The sequence below is a fragment of the Myotis brandtii genome, unplaced genomic scaffold (genome assembly GCF_000412655.1).
Source record: "Myotis brandtii unplaced genomic scaffold, ASM41265v1 scaffold485, whole genome shotgun sequence".
NCBI classification, from domain to species: Eukaryota; Metazoa; Chordata; class Mammalia; order Chiroptera; family Vespertilionidae; genus Myotis; species Myotis brandtii.
The window spans coordinates 585,451-604,670 of record NW_005368527.1 but is presented as its reverse complement, the minus strand read 5'-3'; the positions used below and the strand labels follow the sequence as shown (position 1 = coordinate 604,670).

Here is a 19,220-nt window from a genome sequence, read left to right as displayed (position 1 = left end):
TTCATATGCAAAAGCCTCTGTGCACAGCTTGGGTGGGGTGGGGTCTCAGGGGATCAACAGGGTGGGGCAAGCAGCTATGGCTGCTCCTCAGTCCTACCCTAAGAGGCCCCGTGTGTCCCAGTAATCGCTGCAAGCACCTCTGAGAGAAAGCCGCCCTCGAGTTCCACCCGCTGCCAGACAGTCCAGTTTCTCCCCGTATGAGTCTGGGTCCCCAGAGACTCGCCTGGAACTGGAGTTCAGAGCAGTCGGGAGCTTGAGACTCCCTCCCGATTGGAAAAACTGTGTCCTCAGTTGCCAGCCCTTTCCACGTGCGCCTCCGTACCTCTGCACTTTACTTCCGCACCTCCTCTGAGTCTCAGTGTGCTTTTCTCTTTCCTTCTAGTTGTAGAGTTTCCACTCAGCCAGCCTTCCTGTGGTTCTGGATGATGTCCGTTTTGTCTTTTAGTTGTTGTTTTTTTTTTAAAAAACATATTTTATTGATTTTTTACAGAGAGGAAGGGAGAGGAATAGAGAGTTAGAAACATTGATGAAAGAGAAACATTGATCAGCTGCCTCCTGCACACCCCATACTGGGGATGTGCCTGCAACCAAGGTACATGCCCTTGACCGGAATCGAAACTGGGACCTTTCAGTCCGCAGGCCGACGCTTTATCCACTGAGCCAAACCAGTTAGGGCTAGTTGTATTTTTGAAGTGGTTGTGCGAGGCAGCAATTTCCGGTGTTTACCTATGCCGCCATCTTGGTTTATCCTGTAAGCTTTTTTATGCTCACATTCATTAAACTTAGTGGTCATCTAAAGTCCCTTGCTGGTTTTTGATGCCTCCACATTCTGTTTGTGCACTGTATTGAGGAGGACCTCGACCTGTCCCTCATTTTCCCTGGTTCATCTTTTCAGTGTGTGTGTTCTTGCTCTGCTATGGCTGGATTCTGCCGTTCATCATGCTGCCATCTCACTGAACTTTGGTCCTGCCCTGAAATGAGCTTGACTTGTCCTCAGGGCAGAGAGAACCAGAAGTAGGAGATGACTCTGGGCATTCACCAGAGTCATTGGGAAGTTGGGTTGTCTGTTCTCATGGATTCCCCTGGGTAGGAAGCATGTCTGCTTCATACTTTGTCAGTTCTAAGGGCTTTGTGTTCCAGAAGGAATGAATTTTTCTCACGTACTATGATAAACTCCAGAGCATATTGAGTTAATAATCCATATTGAAGTTGTGTCTTGTCCTTCCCTCGGCTGATGTGTTCCAGCACAACACACTCACACAATTTAAGGACTCGGTGGCCCTTCCTGTTCAGGCAGACATTTGAAGGATTAGGGTGGTAAGTTTCTCTGCTCCATCCAGATGGCTCTGTTGTGCAATTTGAGTGACATGACTTCAGTGCGGATGTGGACTTGGTGCTGAGCTTCTTATACAGCAGAGTCTGTGTGAGGCACCAGAATCACTCTCCTTTTCCTCTAATTGGTGCTTAGCCAGGAGTTGTGTAACCTTCTCATTTGGGCTCCTTAGGGGAGTACAGGAGTCAAATTCCTTAGCTGAGAGTGTTTTGAAGGGAGACTCCTTGGATAGCAGATGGTCAGATCCCCAGAAGGTGTAGTACCAGGGCAGCGAGTGGCCTGGATCATCTCTGTGGTTCTGTCAGGCTCCAGGCTCCTCAGTTAAGGGCAGGTTCAGTCTCTTGCGTCCAGTCAGATACTGGAAGTATTGTCTTCGTTTGTTCCTGAATTAAACTCTCATTATATTGTAAAACGTAATTATCCTTTTGCTTTTTGTAGGATATGGAACTTGGAACTCTGGGACAAACAGAGGCAAGTATCATTTCCATGATTGCTGTCCTCTCCCTTGGCATTGAACTGTTTGTATGTTTCTGCTGGGTGGGATGGGTGCCTTTGGGGGCTCTGGGCTGGCTGCTCCTTCACAGAAGGACTCCTTGGGTGGCTAGTGTCCCCAGATTGTCTCTGCAACAGAAAATGTCCTTGTTTCTGTGCTTGTTTCCGTCTCTGCCTCTCTCCTCCCTAGCCCGCCTCTCCCCACGCCCCCAGCCATCTCTCTCTATCTCCTTTGTTGCAGGCTACGATAACTATGGTTATGGCTATGGCTATGGCCAGGATAACACCACCAACTATGGGTACGGTATGGCCACTTCAAACTCTTGGGAAATGCCTAGCTCTGACACAAACGCTAACCCTAGTGCTGTGGGTAGCACCAGTGCTGATTCCGTTTTGTCCAGAATTAACCAGCGCTTAGATATGGTGCCGCACTTGGAGACAGACATGATACAAGGAGGCGTGTACGGCTCAGGTGGAGAAAGGTGAGTAGGTGCCTGCTTAGGGGCTGAGGCTCTGCAGGCACGCTTCTGTCTGCTGCCTGCTGGCTTCTCCCTCTCAACTGCCTCCATGTCTGCTTCCTCCCTCCTTACTCTGTTCCTGGGGCTTTCTGCTGGGGTCCAGTGCACTGACCATATCTGGCTTTGCTCCCCTACCTCTCCCCGCCCCTACTGGCTGGAGGCCAATCTCTCCCCCAGCTTGTAGGGGAAAGAACAACTTTGGACCCAGCTGATTTTACTGTACCCACCAAATGGCTCTTAGGAGCAGTGTTAAGTGGCCCTTCCTTTTAGAGACAACCGTTTGGAGTTCGCATGAGACTGCATCCTACCCGCTGTCAGGGCAGGACAGATGGGATTGAGTATGAAGAGTTAGATGAGCCTTTGGGGTTCACCACGGTAGACTGGGCCATCCCCATATAAAGAACAGGGCAGATATGGACACTTCCTGGCCACTTTTCAGTACCTGGCAGATGCGCACCTGTTGAGCCTCGGAAGCGGCCTACAAAGAACTGTCCCTGTCCTCATTATGCAGGTGGGGAACATTAGGCACAGGCAGGTCACACCCTTGCCCGAAGATGCCCAGGAATAGGTGGTGGAACTGGGCCTGGCACTCAGACTTGCCCTACTCCAGAGCATCATGCTATGGGTATTTGTTACTGTCTGAACTGGTGCTAGTCCAGGAGTTCTTGGTCCCTATCAAGAGGCTTCAGTGAGGAGGACACACATATTTTTAGTATAAGGTGGAGTGGAGGAGCCTAATGACTCCAGCTGACAGATGGGGGAGAGCAGAAAGTAAGTAGGGACCTGGCTGGGCACTGGTGGGGTCAAGTGAGAACTCCAGAGCCACTGGGAGGCAGAGGGACTTGCTTTCATGGGCTTTGTAGCAAGTGAAAAGTGTGGGAGGAACCCCAGGCACACCCCCTGCCCTCAACAGCCATGGTACCTGGAGCTGAGGTTGTGTAGCACTGAACACTTGCTGTGCCTGTGAGACCAGGGTGGGTCTGGGCCTGTGGGGTTTGGTTGCAGCCGAAGTTAGAATGGCTCTCTGCAGTGCCTTGTCAACTCCTGTGGAAGGTTTGGCCGATTGCTGTGTAGGGTCAGTGCCCTAACCAACCTCATCCCCACCCCTGTCCCGGGCTCCAGGTTGATGTAATAGAGCATTTTTTTCTAGTCCTTAGGCAAGCTCATTGTTTTTCCTGGGAAACACTCTCCATTTTGTACCCCTTTTCCTTTGGGTGGTAAGGAGCTTTGGAGGGTTTTGGGGGTTCCCCCAGTCATGAGGGATGAGATCAGCACAGGTTTCTTATTGGCATTATCAGCCCATTGGACAGACAGTTAATGTGCTGGAGGATGTTGGGATGCTCGGCTCTGTTCCTCCCAAGGAGCAACCTTGGGTGTTGTGGCTACCACCACATGTACATGTGCTTCCAAAGGGTTAAGGGCTATCAGGTGTCTCTGCCCCTCAGACCCTCCTCCTGTCATCAGTCCTTAGGGTCCCCAGGCTGATGAGTGTCCACATGCAGGCTTGGGAATACCAGCTGAGGGACCCTTCCTGTTTCTAGAACTCTGCTCCTGAGAGGCCTTTTACCTGGCATTTCTGAACATTGAGCCCCTCCAGCAGGGTGGGTAGGTGCTGGAGGGAGGTTTGGGGGAAGGCAAAGGCAACAGGACCTGAGGCCCTCCCTGATGCTTGCCACCTGCCTCTGCAGATATGATTCCTACGAGGCCTGTGACTCGAGGGCCGTCCTGAGTGAGCGTGACCTTTACCGGTCGGGCTACGATTATGGCGAACTTGACCCTGAGATGGAAATGGCCTACGAAGGCCAGTACGATGCCTACAGAGACCAGTTTCGCATGCGTGGCGGCGACACCTTTGGCCCACGGGCTCAGGGCTGGGCCCGGGACTCCCGGAGTAGCCGGCCAATGGCCTCAGGCTATGGGCGCATGTGGGAAGACCCCATGGGGGCCCGGGGCCAGTGCATGCCTGGTGCCTCCCGGCTGCCCTCCCTCTTCTCCCAGAACATCATCCCGGAGTATGGCATGTTCCAGGGCATGCGTGGTGGGGGTGCCTTCCCAGGCGGCTCCCGCTTTGGCTTCGGGTTTGGCAATGGCATGAAGCAGATGAGGCGGACCTGGAAGACCTGGACCACAGCTGACTTCCGGGTGAGTAGAGGAGGCCTTCCCTCTTGGCTCTTGAGTGGGTGGAGGAAAGGGCCCGGAGCCATCTACCTTGACCTGGCTCCCTTTCTGGCCTAGACCAAGAAGAAGAAGAGAAAGCAGGGCGGCAGTCCTGATGAGCCAGACAGCAAAGCCTCCCGAACCGACTGCTCAGACAACAGTGACTCGGACAATGGTGAGCCAGGGCACTGGCTGCTGCCCCTGCCTCCTGCCCCCTGCTCCATGGGGCTCCTGGGCTGAGCATGTCTCCTCTTCCAGATGATGGTACCGAGGGAGAAGCTGCAGATGGCACTGAAGGTGCAGATGCTGTGGAAAAAGGCTGCAGAGCGGTGAGTGGCTCTGGCCCTGTGTGCTGTCTGCAGGGGTGCCAGTGAAGAGTGGGTTGCCCGAGCACCTGAGCCACAGAAGAGGGCTTTCACAGGCCTTCCTGAGGCAGCTCTGCACGCAAGCATGATCACCACAGGGAGACAGGGAGCTCTGGTGGAGGGAGCGAGGCTGCGGGGAGGCCTTCCAGCCAGGGACGGAATGAGCCCTCCATGCAAGGGATGTGGGGAGAATGTGAGGCACCTGACCCAGTGCCTGGCATGTAGCAGGGCCTTGCCATTTAGAGCCATTATAAACAACTACGTATGCTTGACATTGGATTTTTGACATCGTGTCTTAGGAAGGAGAAGATGAAGAGGGAAAAGAGGAGGGGAAGGAAGACGGCAAAGAGGATGCAGACAAGGGTGAGTGTTCTGAGTGGCCTGGGTGTTGGAATGGCTCTCCCAGGCGCTCATGGTGGGAGGCATCCAGCTGAGGGCAGGATTATGACAGAAACGTGGCCAGCTTGGGCTTTCCCTTGTGGGGTTGGCAGGGGGCTCCTTGTCCTCTGTCCCTGTTCTTCCCAGACAAAGGCTGTGGGTGGCAATGGGCCCTGCCTAGCACATTGATTATGACTTCAGGTGGGGGGAACAAGAAAAAGTATGGGTGGACCCCAGGCACATCCCCTGCCCTGGTCCCTCAGTAACATGAAGTTCAAGTCCTCAGTGGCCAGTGTCTGAGCTAGGACCCTTGGTGCAATTTTTACGGCTCTGGTTTGCGTGTCCTCTCCCTTAGCGCCTCTCCAGCCCCTGTGTTGGGAGTCCGTGTCCCCCCACCCGAGTGATGAGCGCCAGCAGGTACCTAACAGTAAATCCAGCCTCAGCCCACTATTGCCGCAGTGCCCGGTGTGGGGGTGGGCAGGGCCATGTGAGCTTTGGGGTCTTTGCCCCTGGGGGCTACACTTCAGCCCCAGCCGCAGCCTCCCTGCATCCCACTACCCAGGCCCTCCCCACCAAAACAGCCTCTCTTTGCCTTCCAGCCTCCCTGTGGCCCACTCTTTGGAGCGTGGGTGTCCTGGAGAGTGGTGGGGTCAGCACGTGTCCTTTCCTTTTAAGGCCAAAACCTAGGCCAAAACTGCTCCCTGTCCAGCCCAGGGTACCCACCTACTCGAGGCCAGAGGCCTTGCTCAGGCAGCTGCTCTCAGAATGGACCCGTTGGAGTAAATGGCAGGTGATGCAGCTAGAGGCCACAGGGCCTGCCCTCACCTGTTGGAGCCAAGCTGGTAGCTATGTCCCTTTGTTCCCATAGGGTCCCTGAATGCCCAGGATGAAAGTGGCCAGACAAAGCACAAGTTACAGGCAGGCAAGAAGAGCCAGGACAAACAGAAGAAGCGGCAGCGAGACCGCATGGTGGAAAGGTAACCACCTTCCCTGCAGCCCTTTGCCTCTGCCTCACAATGGGGCTGTACCAGGCCAGCAGGGCCATAGCTCTGCCGCCTCACTGCCCTCTGGCCTCCCTTGGGAGCCTCCACCTGTTCGGCCATGCATGGACCCTGCTTCCCACCCGGCCCAGCTCCCAAGGCCTGGCTCATCCCCTGTCCCTCTGTGCCCGCCTGGTGACCACTGTCGTCTTTGGCCTGAAACCTGACATTGCTCAGCACCGTTGCCCAGAAGCTCCAGTCCGGAGCGGGAGTCCGGAGGTGCACTGGGGGCATGGTGCCCCTGCGGGAGGGGGCCTGCTCATCAGAGACTCAAGGTCCAAGGTGCCTGTGTCACCACAGCTAGCTGCCAAGAGGCCACCACCGTTCCCAGGAGAGATGGCAGCACCTGTGGGCTGTGGCAGCCTCGGGCCTGCCCTCTGCCCTGTCCACTGGCCCTGTCAGGCCAGGCCTATCTGCGGCTGAGCCCTTCACGCCCCTTGGTCGGGTCTGTCTGCCCTCAGGGCTCCCGTATTGGCGCTTGCCTCCTCCTCCTCCGCCTCAGACTCTTGCTCTTGCTGGACCTTCCTCAGCCTCGCCGGCACCTGGCCCCTGGGCTCTCCAGAAAAAGCTGACCCCGTGGCCCAGATAAGGACATCCGGCAGAGGTAGGGACCTGCCCCGAGGCCTCGGTGGCGGCTGGCCTCCTCCGCCCCTTGCCACGGCGGCCTGCTCCAGCCCAGGCCCCAGACCCTGGGCTTCTGCTGTGAACACCAGGCCCAGACAGAGCACCTCGCTCAGGTGACTCCAGGTTGCCCTCTGGCAGGCCGGGCAGGAGTCCTCCTTCCAGCTCAGACTGGTCTCTTCTTGGAAGAGGAAGATGAGGCAGCAGGCGCCCAGGCCTGCCTGCCTCCCATCCCTCCCGACACCACCCCCAAGCACTCTGAGCAGAGGATGGGCTGGGCCTTTCAGTCCCCAGACCCCAGGAGGAAGATGCAGCACCTTTTCTGGCCCTGCCTCGGGACTGCGCACTCCACTCTGCACCTCAGGGCCACCTGGCTCACGCCAGGGCATCCTTCCTTCTGGTCCCCAGCTGGGCCAAGTACACAAGCTCCTGCCCAGCCTTGGTAGAGAGGCCTTCCGGCTACCTTCCAGCGATCCTTGCCTGTTGTAGCAGCTGCTGCCTCAGGCTTCAGCAGGCTTCAGCCTCCTGCCTGTGGGAAGGAAGAGCTCCTCCCCTGCCCCCTACATTGCAGTAACTACAGCCTGCAGACTTTCTGTCCCTTCCTACTCCCAGCCCCACTGGTCTTAGCCTGTCCCCCTGCTGGGACTGCACTTCAGAGGCCCGTGAGAAAAGCCTGTTTCAGGGCTTCGGAGCTGGGTTGGGTGAGGCAGCAGCACTGCTCCATGGGACCCTCAAGGCCTCAACCCCTCATTTCCCTCCTGTGGCAGGATCCAGTTTGTGTGTTCGCTCTGCAAGTACCGAACCTTCTATGAGGATGAAATGGCCAGCCACCTTGACAGCAAGTTCCACAAGGAGCACTTTAAGTACATAGGCACCAAGCTCCCCAAGCAGACGGCTGACTTTCTGCAGGTGAGCCTTGAAGCAGCACGGCTGCTCCACGCTTCTCAGTCCCCTCCAGACATAGAACAGCCCACATGAACCTTGGTCTCTCCTCGGTGTCTCTGGCAGGAGTACGTCACCAACAAGACTAAGAAGACAGAGGAGCTCCGAAAAACTGTGGAGGACCTTGATGGTCTGATCCAGCAGATCTATAGAGACCAGGATCTGACACAAGGTGAGGCAGTTCCATCTCACTCCCACCGGCATGGCCTCAGTCTGCCCTCCTCTGGTCATGATTCCCCTCTTTCCCCAGGGACTGTTTGTGAGAACAGCCTCAGGCTCACGTGGAACTTACAGGGTGAAGTGAGGAGCTAGTCTGGTGTTTTTCCCAAACTCCTGGGTTTGTCTTAGGCTCTTGGTACCAGTGGCAACTCCCTCCTTTTTCCCCTATAGAAATTTCCATGGAGCATTTTGTGAAGAAGGTTGAGGCAGCCCACTGTGCAGCCTGTGACCTCTTTATTCCCATGCAGTTTGGGATCATCCAGAAGCATCTTAAGACCATAGATCACAACCGGAATCGCAGGGTGAGTGGCCATCCTGTGGGGAGGTCCTGGGGTTACAACCTGCCTTCTAGTTAGGGACTGCAAGAGGGTGCAGGGGAAGTTAGACATTTCTGGCCCAGTGTCGTCACGGAGAGGAGTGGGAAATGGAGACTCTGCTGGAGAAGGTGACATCAGAGTTGGACCTTAAGGAGCAAGTAGGCTATGGAATATGGGGATCTCCATGTATATTGGAGCCAATGACCAAATTAGGTTCAGAAACCAAGCAGAAGTGTACAGTATACATGTTGCTGGAGGAGGGGGTTGGACTTTAGAGGTTCATGAGGGTTGGGCTGAAGGGTCTGGGCTTGCTCCTGTAGGCAGCAAAGTTTGTCATTAAAGGACTAACAGGATTAGAGTTGGTGTTGAACTAGAGACTTCGGGCACCTGATGTGGGAGGAAGGCTGTGGCCAATGACGGGCTGCTGCACAGAGATGTGCCTCCACCTTGGGAATGAAGAGAAGGGCAGGATAAAAGTGCTGTGTAAGGAAGCAAACAGGAGGGCAGCATGAGTGAGTGACAAGGAGTCTGGAATATCTCAGATTTCTGGCTTAAGTACTTGGTGGACAGTGGTGCTACCATGATGGGAGGGCAGTATATGGTACAGGTAAAGGAACATATTTGGTAAGGAATTGAACAAATTCTGTCTTAATTTTTGCAGCGAATGCTCAGTGCCTAGCACAGAAATCAGAGTAGGTAGGGTTGTCTTTTTTGGTTGAATGGGTAACATGTCAGGTTGGAGGATGCTGTTAGAGATCGGGTGGGGTTGGAAGGGACTGTGCAGTAGGGAGAGAGCTAAAAGGACCAGGCCTAGTAAGTATATTACAATTGATTTGGGGTATTAAACCACCCTTGCATACTGGGATAAGTTCTGCTTGGTCATAGTTTATGATTTTTTTTATATGTTAAGAATTTTTGCATCTGTATTTATAAGAGATATTGGCCTGTGTTTTTTGATGATGTCTTTGATTTTGGTATCAAGGTAATACTGGCCTCAAAGAATGAGTTGGAAAGTTTTTCCTCTTATGTTTTTTTGGAAGAGTTGGTAAAGAATTGGATTAATTTTTAAACAAGAATTGGTATTACTTCTTCAAGAGTTTGATAGAATTTGCCTCTGAAGCCATCTGGACCTAGGCTTTTCTTTGTAGGTAGCTTTTCTATTACTAATTCAATTTCTTTACCTGTTATTGGTCTATTTAGATTTTTTTTTTTTACTCAGTTTCAATAGTTTTTGTCTTTCTAGAAATGTGTCCATTTAATCTAACTTACCTAATTTATTAGCATACATTTATTTATAGTATTCCTTTATAACCCTTTTTATTTCTGTAAAGTCAGTAGTCCCCTTTTTTCATTTCGGATTCTAGTAATTTGAGACTTTTTTTGTAGTCAGTCTTGCTGTATATAAATTTTTGTTAATTTTATTTTCTTTATAAAGAACACTTTTGGTTTCATTGATTTTCCTCCCCCTCATTTTTCTCTTCTCGACTATATTAATTTCCACTCAAATATTTATTATTTTCTTCCTTCTGCTTACGTTTTAGGTTTAATTTGCTGTTAGTTTTACTAATTTCTTAAGATGGAAAGTTAGGTCTTCTCTGAGTGCTGCTTTCACTGCATCCTCATTTTTCATTCATCGCAAGTTATTTTCTGATTTCTCTTCTGATTTCTTTTTAGATTCCTTTGGTTATTTAAGAGTGTCATTTAATTTCCATATATTTGTGAATTTCCCAAATTCATTTCTGTTAGTGATTTCTAATGTTATTCTGTGTGATCAGAAAACATACATTGGGTTTTTTTTCAGTCCTTTATAATTTACTGAGGCTTGTTTTATGGCCCAGTTTTGTGTGTTCTTTTTTTTTTCCAGTCCTTTTTAATTTACTGCAGCTTGTTTTATGGCCCAGAATATCCTAGAGAATGTTTCTTGTGCACTTGAGGGGGAAAAAAAATATATTTTTCTGTTGTTCGGTGGGGTGTTCTGTAGATATCTGTTACGTCTATTAGCATTTATAGTGTTGTTAATGCCATTTATTTCCTTGTTGATCTTCTGCCAAGTTGTATATATTAATAAAACTGGGATATTGACATCTCCAACTATATTGTTGAATTGTCTGTTTCTCCCTTCATTTCTGTCAATTTGTATTTTATGTATTTTGTTGCTCTGTTAGGTGCATCTATAATTGTTATGTCCTCCTTATACATTGACCCCTTTTATCATTATAAAATGTCCCTTTCAATCTTAGTAACAGTTTTTGTTTTATATGTTTTGTCTAATAGTAGTATACCCAGTTCAGTTTTCTATGGTTGATGTTTGTATATCTTTTCCCATTCTTTTACTTTCCATTTACTCATATCTTTGAGTCTTTTGGATCTACAGTGTGTCTCCTATGGACAGCATATAGTTTGATCTTATTTTATTTTCCAGTTGGACAATCTCAACCTTGTGAATGGATCATTAAGCCATTTACGTTTAATGTTATTATTTATATTATTGTACTTATATTTGTTCTACTCCCATTCTAGTTCTACCATTGCTTTCTGTTGTATTAAAAGTTTTTAGTGTAAACTTTAATTTCTTTAATGATTTTTTCTGTACTACATTTTTGGGCGTTATTTTCATAGTGATTTCTCTAGGCTTTTCACAAATTCTTCAAAATCTCCTTCATATATAGTAACTTAATTTTATTGATATTAAGTTACTCCTATGTAGCTCTCCACATAGAAAGTTTTTGTGTTATTATTGTTATTATAGTATTATATCAGTATGTTATAAACCCAATGATATAATACAGTATAATTATTACTTTAATATTTTGTTTTTTAAGGAAGCTGACAGAAGATAGGAGAACAGTTCCATATTTCTAGCTTTAGTTATATTAGCTTTCTTATTTCTTTTTCTGGAACTCTCCATTTGGATTATTCCTTTGGATTTGTTTACCATTTGTAGTTATTTCCTTGCTAGAGGCCTAGTGCACGAATCCGTGCACAGGTGGGGTCCAGCTGCCTGCCCCAATGGGCCAGTGGTGGGGAGGGGATGCGGGAGGTTGGCTGGCTGGCCCCGACCCCAATCAGGGTCGGGGGGGCAATCGGCGGGCTGGCTGGGAGGAGGGGCTGCGGGAGGTTGGGAGGGTCTGATCAAGCCCCGATAGGGCTGGTTGGCTGCTGCAGTGCATGTCATAGCAACCAGTCATTCCAGTCGCTTGACTTTAATATATATAGATTAGCCCAATACAGCTTTACTAACCCCCCTCTCTTTGTCCTATTATTGACAAATATATTACATTTCTGTATGTCATAGGCCATATAATACAAATACATAGTTTTATGTAACTGCTTTTTAAATTGGTTTGGAAGAGAGGGAAAGAAATCTGCATTTATAGTGTCTTTTATAATTATATAATTACCTTTATTGTTCTTTCATGTAGATTCACTTTACTTTCTGGGATCATTTGCTTTTACTTTGAAAAACTTCCTTTGGTATTTTTTCTTTTTAAATTGATTTTAGAGAGGAAAGGAGAGAGAGAGAGAGAGAGAAACATCAATGATAAATAATCATTTGATTGGCCGCCTCCTGCATGCCCCCTACTGGGGATCGAGCCCTCAACCTGGGCATGTCCCCTTGATCAGAATCGAACCCAGGACCCTTCAGTCTGCAGGCTGATGCTCTATCCTCTGAGCCAAACCGGCTAGGATTTCCTTTGGTATTTCTTGTGTGGTCTGCTGGCAGCAAATTCTCAGTTCTTTATTATGGAATGTCTGTTTCACCTTAATTTTTGAAAAACAGCTTGGCTGGGCATAGGATTCTTGGTTGACAGTTTTTTCTTGAGCGTTTTAAATACTAGTATGTTATCCCACTACTTTCTGGCCTCATTTCTGATGAAAAGTCAGCTTTTAACCATACTGGGATTCCTTTTTAAAAAATGATTCATTTTTCTCTTGTCACTTTCAGGATATTACTCTTGTCTTTGTGGCTTTCAGCATTTTTATTATGATGTGTCTTTGTGGATCTTATTATTTGGAAATTTGTTGAGCTTCTTGGATGTGTAGATTAAAGTTTTTCATCAGATTTGTGAAGTGTTTTTTTTTTTTTAATATATTTTTATTGATTTCAGAGAGGGAGGAAGAGGGGGGGAGAGAGATGGAAACATAAATGATGAGAGAGAATCATTGATCAGTTGCCATTTTCTTGTTGATCTTCCTGACTGGGAATCAAACTGTGACCTCCTGGTTCATAGGTCTGCGTTCAACCACTGAGCCATGCCAGCTGGGAAGATTTGTGAAGTTTTTAGCAATTATTTTTTCAGATAATTTTTCTGCTCCTTTCTTCTTGTGCTCCCATTATGCATAATTGGGTCACTTTTGTTAAAGATTGTCTGAGACTGACTGTTCATTTTCCTTCATCCTTTTTTCTTTGTTTTTCAGATTGTATGATATCTACCTACCTACAAATTCGCTAGTTCTCCTGTCATTTCAAATCTATTGAGCCCCTCTAGTGAATTTTTCATTTTCATTGTATTTTTTAGCTCCACGATGTATATTCATTTCTTTTTTATATCTTTTTATTGATATCTATTTGATGAGCCGGTGTTGTCATGCCTTTTCCTTCTTCCCATCCCCCAAGTCTTTTGATTGTGTTTGCTTGTCTATTTGTTTAATTGACTAGTAAAATTATTTTAGTGCAGTCTCTTTCATCCCCTCAATGTGAAGCCTCTGATATTGTGCCTTGGAGGAGGAAGCCATAGGCAAGTGCACAGCTATCCTGAGATAACAGTGGTTTATACAGGGCTCTCTTGGACTGTTTCTTTCCCAGACTACACTCAGGTGTTACACTCCACAAATTGTTGGTTGATTTCTCTATTTCTTTCAACAATGCATTGAGTCATTAAATTGTTCCCCAATCTGATCTAATTAAATTTGGGCTACTTTGCTTTTTTTTTTTTTAATTCTTTGAGATTTATTCAGAACCCAGGAAGGTTCTTAGCTGTCTGTTTTACTGGTTCTTTCTGGTAACCCAGGCTGTCAGTGGTTTAGTTTATATTGCTAGCAAATCTACCTGTCTCCTTTTAATTACTTTTCTCCACACACTCCACTATTTGGAGAAAGCTCAGTAAGTTTCGTTGAGAAGAGACTGAAAGCTCATGTTTTAAGACCTTCCTTTCTCCCTGGGCAAAATCTTTGAGTTTAGGCTGTGGAGCTGGGATTGAAGACAATGGAGCACTTCGCTTTGAGTGACTCGGTTGCTTTAGAAGAGATGGTGTGGTGGGGGGTGGGTAGGTAGCTGTAGCCTCTGGTCTTCTTGGTTTGGTTTTGGTTTGCCTCTTCTGGCATTGGACCTCTGCTTTGTGAACAAGCCAGTATTCTCAGCATGCCATGCCCAACCAAGGTCAAGCCTCCATTCCATGGGGGCTGGCTAGAAGAAGGGAGCCCCCACCTCTGCTGAACTTGCCCAGAACTTAGCCTCAGAAGCAGGTAGCTAGATGTGGACATACTGTCCCTCCTGGGAAGATAGAGCCCTTAACTGTGATGAATTGGGTATAGGAGGCGGCCTGGTGGTATACTGTCTATAGTGGAGTTTCCATCATGCTGAGCTGTGAGGCAGGGAAGCCACAGATCACACTTTTTACTGAGTTTTAGTAACTTTTCCTCAATGTTCATTCATTTGCTCTATTTTCTTTTTCTTACTGATTTTTTTACAGAGAGGAAGGGGGAGGGATAGAGAGTTAGAAACATCAATGAGAGAGAAACATCGATCAGCTGCCTCCTGCACACCTCCTACTTGGGATGTGCCCGCAACCAAGGTACATGCCCTTGACCAGAATTGAACCTGGGACCCTTCAGTGCACAGGTCGATGCTCTCTATCCACTGAGCCAAACCAGTGAGGGCAATTTTGCTCTATTTTCTTAGGATCATTTGTAGAGACTAAATAGTCAGATATTTGTTTGTTTTATTAATGTATTTATTTATGCTAAACCTCACCTGAGGATAATTTTTCCTTTTTTTTTTAAGAGAGAATGGAAGGGAGTGAGTGGGGGAGAGTGTGTGAGAGAGCCAGTGAGAGAGATAATCTATGAGGGAGAGACACATCAATTGGTTGCCTCCTGCACACACCCTGAACTGTGGCGGGGGATCAAACCTACGACCCAAGTATCTGTCCTTGCTGGGAATCAAACCCATGAGCCTTTGATACACAGGCTGATGCTCCAGCCACTGAGTGACACCAACCAGGGTTTGTTTTTTGTTTTTAAGTAGTTTTCATCAGTTTCACTAGGGAGCAGGTCTGCAGAACTTCTCAGGCTGCCATGCTGGAAGGCTATTTTCAAATTCATTTTTAGGGACCCTTTTTAACCTTAATTCCAAAAATTGATAAGGGTAATACCAAGATGAAACTGTAAATTCGGCCGAAACCGGTTTGGCTCAGTGGATAGAGCGTCGGCCTGCGGACTGAAGGGTCCCGGGTTCGATTCCGGTCAAGGGCATGTACCGTGGTTGTGGGCACATCCCCAGTGGGAGATGTGCAGGAGGCAGCTGATCGATGTTTCTCTCTCATCGATGTTTCTAACTCTCTATCTCTCTCCCTTCTTCTCTGTAAAAAATCAATAAAATATATTTAAAAAAAAAGAAACTGTAAATTCGTTTATTATCTTCTCTATATGAAAGGCTAATATGCAAAGTGTCCCCCTGGGAGTTCGATCCCTCCCTATGATGTACGCTCGCCATTGGGACAGTGCAGAGCGAAGGAAGGCCAGCAGCTGGCAGCCAGGAAGGGAGGCCCCAGCCAGCAGCCAATCAGCCCTGATCTCCGGCCAGACCTAGGGACCCTACCCGTGCATGAATTTCATTTAATACTTTTATTCTTTAACTAGAATAAAAGCATTAAATAAAATATTAGTAATTATCAATCTAGTAGTGATTCAAATGTGTGATATACTATAAGTTTGTTTCTGGAATACAGGGATAAATAAGTAACATCAGTATAAAATACTGGAAATGAAAACTTTTTATATGCAAATAAATGAGTATATTCTCAGAAAATAGGAATGATTCCAACAAAATGTTCTTAATTCATTGAATCTGGTAACCATGTTGGGATTCAAGATAACATACAAAATATACTAGTTTTTCTCCACTATTGTAATAACCAGTTAGAAACATAAATGGGAGGTGGGGGAATCCACTTACAATAACCACAAAATGCATTGAAATAATTAGGAATGTAGATTTAAGAAGTTATAGGATCTTAAACTTCAAAGACATGAGACAAGACCTCAGTGCATGACAGAACAGACTGTGTTCTCAGGTGGAAGAGTTAATAACAAGACACAACGAAAACCAGTTCTCCTCACATTAACGTAGACAGTGCAATTCCAGTCAAAGTCTAGGGAGGGGTACTGGCTGAAATTATTTCAGGGCCTTGCTTTATCAGATATAACTAACTGCAAAGCCAGTGCAATTAAAAACAAAAAAGTGTTAATGGCATAGTAATAAAACTAGAACCAGAATAGAGTCAGTCTAGTGAAAGATCCCAGTGCCTTTTGGAACTTAGTATTTGTCAAAGTCAAGTACAGGTCCCTTATCTGAAACGCTGGGGCCAGATCTTTTTAAGTTAATTTTTGGATTTCAGGACAGCTACCCTAGGATCTGGGAGAGTGCCTTGTAGTTGAACCACCAATAATTCTTCAAGTGACTCGTATAAGTGGGATAAATAAAGATGGTACAAAACATAATGTCAGCTCATGTTTTGCCACCAGGTGAGTTATAGGGGAAAAGTTTTGGGTTTCAGTTTTATAAGTAAAGGGTTGTAGACCTCTGTGTCAATTCAGTAGGGGAAACTGGTTTATCTTATAAATTTCTGGAAAGGAAAGAAAGTTGGCTTCTATCTCATACCATATATTTAAATTCCAGAAATCTTAAATGTAAAAAACAAAAGAACAAAATTTAGAAGATTATTTGTTTACCTTGATGTTAAAGGAAGCCTTCCTGAGCAAACCGGGAAACGCAGACATTGTTTTAGTACAGTTGGAGGAAGCATGGTTTACAACTGTTTTGTAAAGTACTCGGGTACTCTGCCTTTGGTGAACCTGTTTGGTAGAATTAAAAGCACCAGCATAGAATTACAATGGAACCTCAGTTCTCAAACTTAATTTGTTTTGGAAGGCTGTTCAAGAAGCAGTTTGTTCAAAAACCAAATCATCCTCCCTACACCCCCCCCACACACAATTAATTCGTTCCAGACCCCAAATGATTCCCTGTATTAAATCTTTCTTATATAAGGTACATGTCTAATGTGCTGCTTGATCTATAAAGAAACACTTCTTAAATTTATCAACTACCCTCTACTAGCCTTAAAGGAATCACTGTCAGCACTTGTCTTTCAGGTCAGCATGCAGCATCTTTGCATGTTCATATATCACTGCCTTCAACATGCTGTCACAGGCTAACTGCTTTTTGATTATCCAAGTCAAGTTTTTCTACTACTTCAATTGCCTGTGATCATTGTTTCTTTCACACCATTAGCAACTCTTGATGCCCTATTTATTTAAAAATTGTGCTAATTTTCCATTGCCAGCAACAAAAGCAAAAAAAATATTCACAGCACAGTTCCCTGAGATGTTAACAACCTGAGGTTTAGCAGAAAACTGACTCATACTGGCTCATTCTCTCCTTTGTTACTGAAAAATGCTTTTTTAAAAAAAAAACACCTTGATGTTATTTTATACATTACTACTTTTTTAGAATTATTCTTTTTTAAAATATATTTTTACTGATTTCAGAGAGGAAGGAAAAGGGAGAGAGAGATAGAAACATCAACGATGAGAGAATCATTGATCAGCTGTCTCCTACACACCCCCTACTGGGGATTGAGCCTGAAACCGCGGCATTAGTCCTTGACCAGAATCAAACCTGGAACCTTTCAGTCTGCAGGGCAACGCTCTATCCACTGAGCGAAACCAGCTAGGGCTGAGAGATACTTTTTTGTCTTGCTGATGTATCAGCATGAAAGAGTTTTCAGGTCAAGAACTGAAATTTGTTTTCAGTGAACAACTTGGAAGACATTGGAATTGTTTGAGATGTGAGACCTTGGAGAACTGACTGTATTTGTTTATTTTGGTGCTGTTTGGTTATTGTAGCTGAAATCTAGAAACAATGTAAGTGTGCCTCAGTTGGGAGACATTGTGGTGTGTGCTTAAGAGTTGGAGAGGAGCTGGTCTGTTGTTGTATCCTAATTGTTCATCTCTAACGTTTCAGTTTGAGCATGTGGGAGTTCTATTAATATTTTGCCCAAGTGGTGGAGGAAATGTGTAAAAAAACCCAAAACAACAGCAAGGCCGAGGCAAGGAAAGGGAATACAAACAGCAAGTGAAACATGATGTAGAGTTGGCTGGGGCTCAGTAGGTAGGGCTTCCCCCAACAAAAATGACTTTATCAGTTCCTTTCTGCTTATTACCTTTGTAATGATGAAGGTGCAATTTGCCTGTACCTCACCACTGAGGAAATCACTTGGCAGTTTGGTGTAAATCCTCCCAGACAAAAGACTTGCAGCTATACAGATAGTCTATCCTACATCTTTATTACCAGGGGAGAGGTGAGCCCTATTTAAGGACTGCATGGTTCTTTTGAATGTATGATCTGTTTAACCACTTCTCCACTGAAGAACACTTAGGTGCTCTCCAGTTTTTCACTACTGTATGCACAGTTCCAATTCTTAAACTTAGGATAGATTCCAGGAAGAATTGCTCAACTATTTTTACTTTTTTGTTTGTTTTTTGTTAATTCTTACCAGAGGATATTTTCCCATTGATTTTTAGAGAGAGTGGAAAGAAAAGGGAGAGACAGAGAGACACATCAATTGGTTACCTCCTGCACATGATCCCGACCAGGGCTGGGGTACCTGCCATCAACGTACGTGCCCTTGACCGGAATCGAACCTGGGACTTTTCAGTCCATGGGCTGATGCTCTCTATCTACTGAGCCAAACTGGCCAGGACCAAAAATTTTTACTTTAGATACATTCTATTAAACTGCTTTCCAAAAAATATAAGTAAACAGTTGAGCCCCTTGTCAGCAGTGTAGAATTACACCCCAATTACATTTGGGTGTAAGGCTTCATCTGGGAATCCTATGGATTAAAAGGATATATATCACTTAAATATACTGTTTGACATTTGTATTCCAGTTCTGTGCTTAGGAGGGCAGCTGCCTCTCTTCTGGATTGCTCATTTGGCTTTTAGTAGGTTTTTAAATATGTAAGCAAGTCAGATTTCTGCAATACAGCTGTAAAGATGTGTTTTTACTCAGTTACATACAGTAAGTATGGTGTGGAAGAATGGAGCATTTCAGCAACGGTAAAATCAGGCCATGGCTCGCTCCATGCTTGGAGGGTGGCCACACACTTGTACTCAAGGTACACTTAGAAACCCACACAAGGTGGAGGTGTGCAGTGAGGGAGGGCCCTGCCATCTGGCAGGTGGGGGTCTTTTGGGACCCGGAGCAGCCTCTCCATCCCCGCCTGCTCCTATCCGCAGCTCATGATGGAGCAGTCTAAGAAGTCCTCCCTCATGGTGGCCCGCAGCATCCTCAACAACAAGCTCATCAGCAAGAAGCTGGAGCACTACCTGAAGGTGAGGCGCGGGCGCCTGGAGCCTGGCTGCATCCCCAGCCCCCGCCCTTGTCCCCAGCCCTGGTCCCGCGAGTCCTTTCTCCCTTTAGCATCTGTGCCCTTCCCACAGGGCGAGAACCCTTTCACCGACAGCCCTGAGGAGGAGAAGGAGCAGGAGGAGGCCGAGGGCAGCGCCCTGGATGTGGGGCCATTGATGGACGCGGCCGGAGCCACGGAGGGTGC

General features: G+C 46.8%; 1 protein-coding gene across 1 annotated transcript in view; it reads left to right on the top strand.

Annotated features, from left to right (window-relative positions):
- Positions 1 to 1,743: 1,743 nt before the first annotated feature.
- Positions 1,744 to 19,220, top strand: part of AKAP8L (A kinase (PRKA) anchor protein 8-like) — a gene marked incomplete at its 5' end in the record, with an annotated part of 26,895 nt that continues 9,418 nt past the window's right edge. Inside the window, 13 exons of the mRNA XM_014547774.1 lie at positions 1,744 to 1,804; positions 2,067 to 2,124; positions 2,227 to 2,307; positions 4,032 to 4,485; positions 4,579 to 4,675; positions 4,759 to 4,829; positions 5,165 to 5,228; positions 6,112 to 6,220; positions 7,672 to 7,813; positions 7,913 to 8,018; positions 8,237 to 8,367; positions 18,904 to 18,999; positions 19,108 to 19,216. Of these exons, the coding sequence (XP_014403260.1) occupies positions 1,744 to 1,804; positions 2,067 to 2,124; positions 2,227 to 2,307; positions 4,032 to 4,485; positions 4,579 to 4,675; positions 4,759 to 4,829; positions 5,165 to 5,228; positions 6,112 to 6,220; positions 7,672 to 7,813; positions 7,913 to 8,018; positions 8,237 to 8,367; positions 18,904 to 18,999; positions 19,108 to 19,216 (1,579 nt within the window). The remainder of the gene's footprint in view (positions 1,805 to 2,066; positions 2,125 to 2,226; positions 2,308 to 4,031; positions 4,486 to 4,578; positions 4,676 to 4,758; positions 4,830 to 5,164; positions 5,229 to 6,111; positions 6,221 to 7,671; positions 7,814 to 7,912; positions 8,019 to 8,236; positions 8,368 to 18,903; positions 19,000 to 19,107; positions 19,217 to 19,220) is intronic.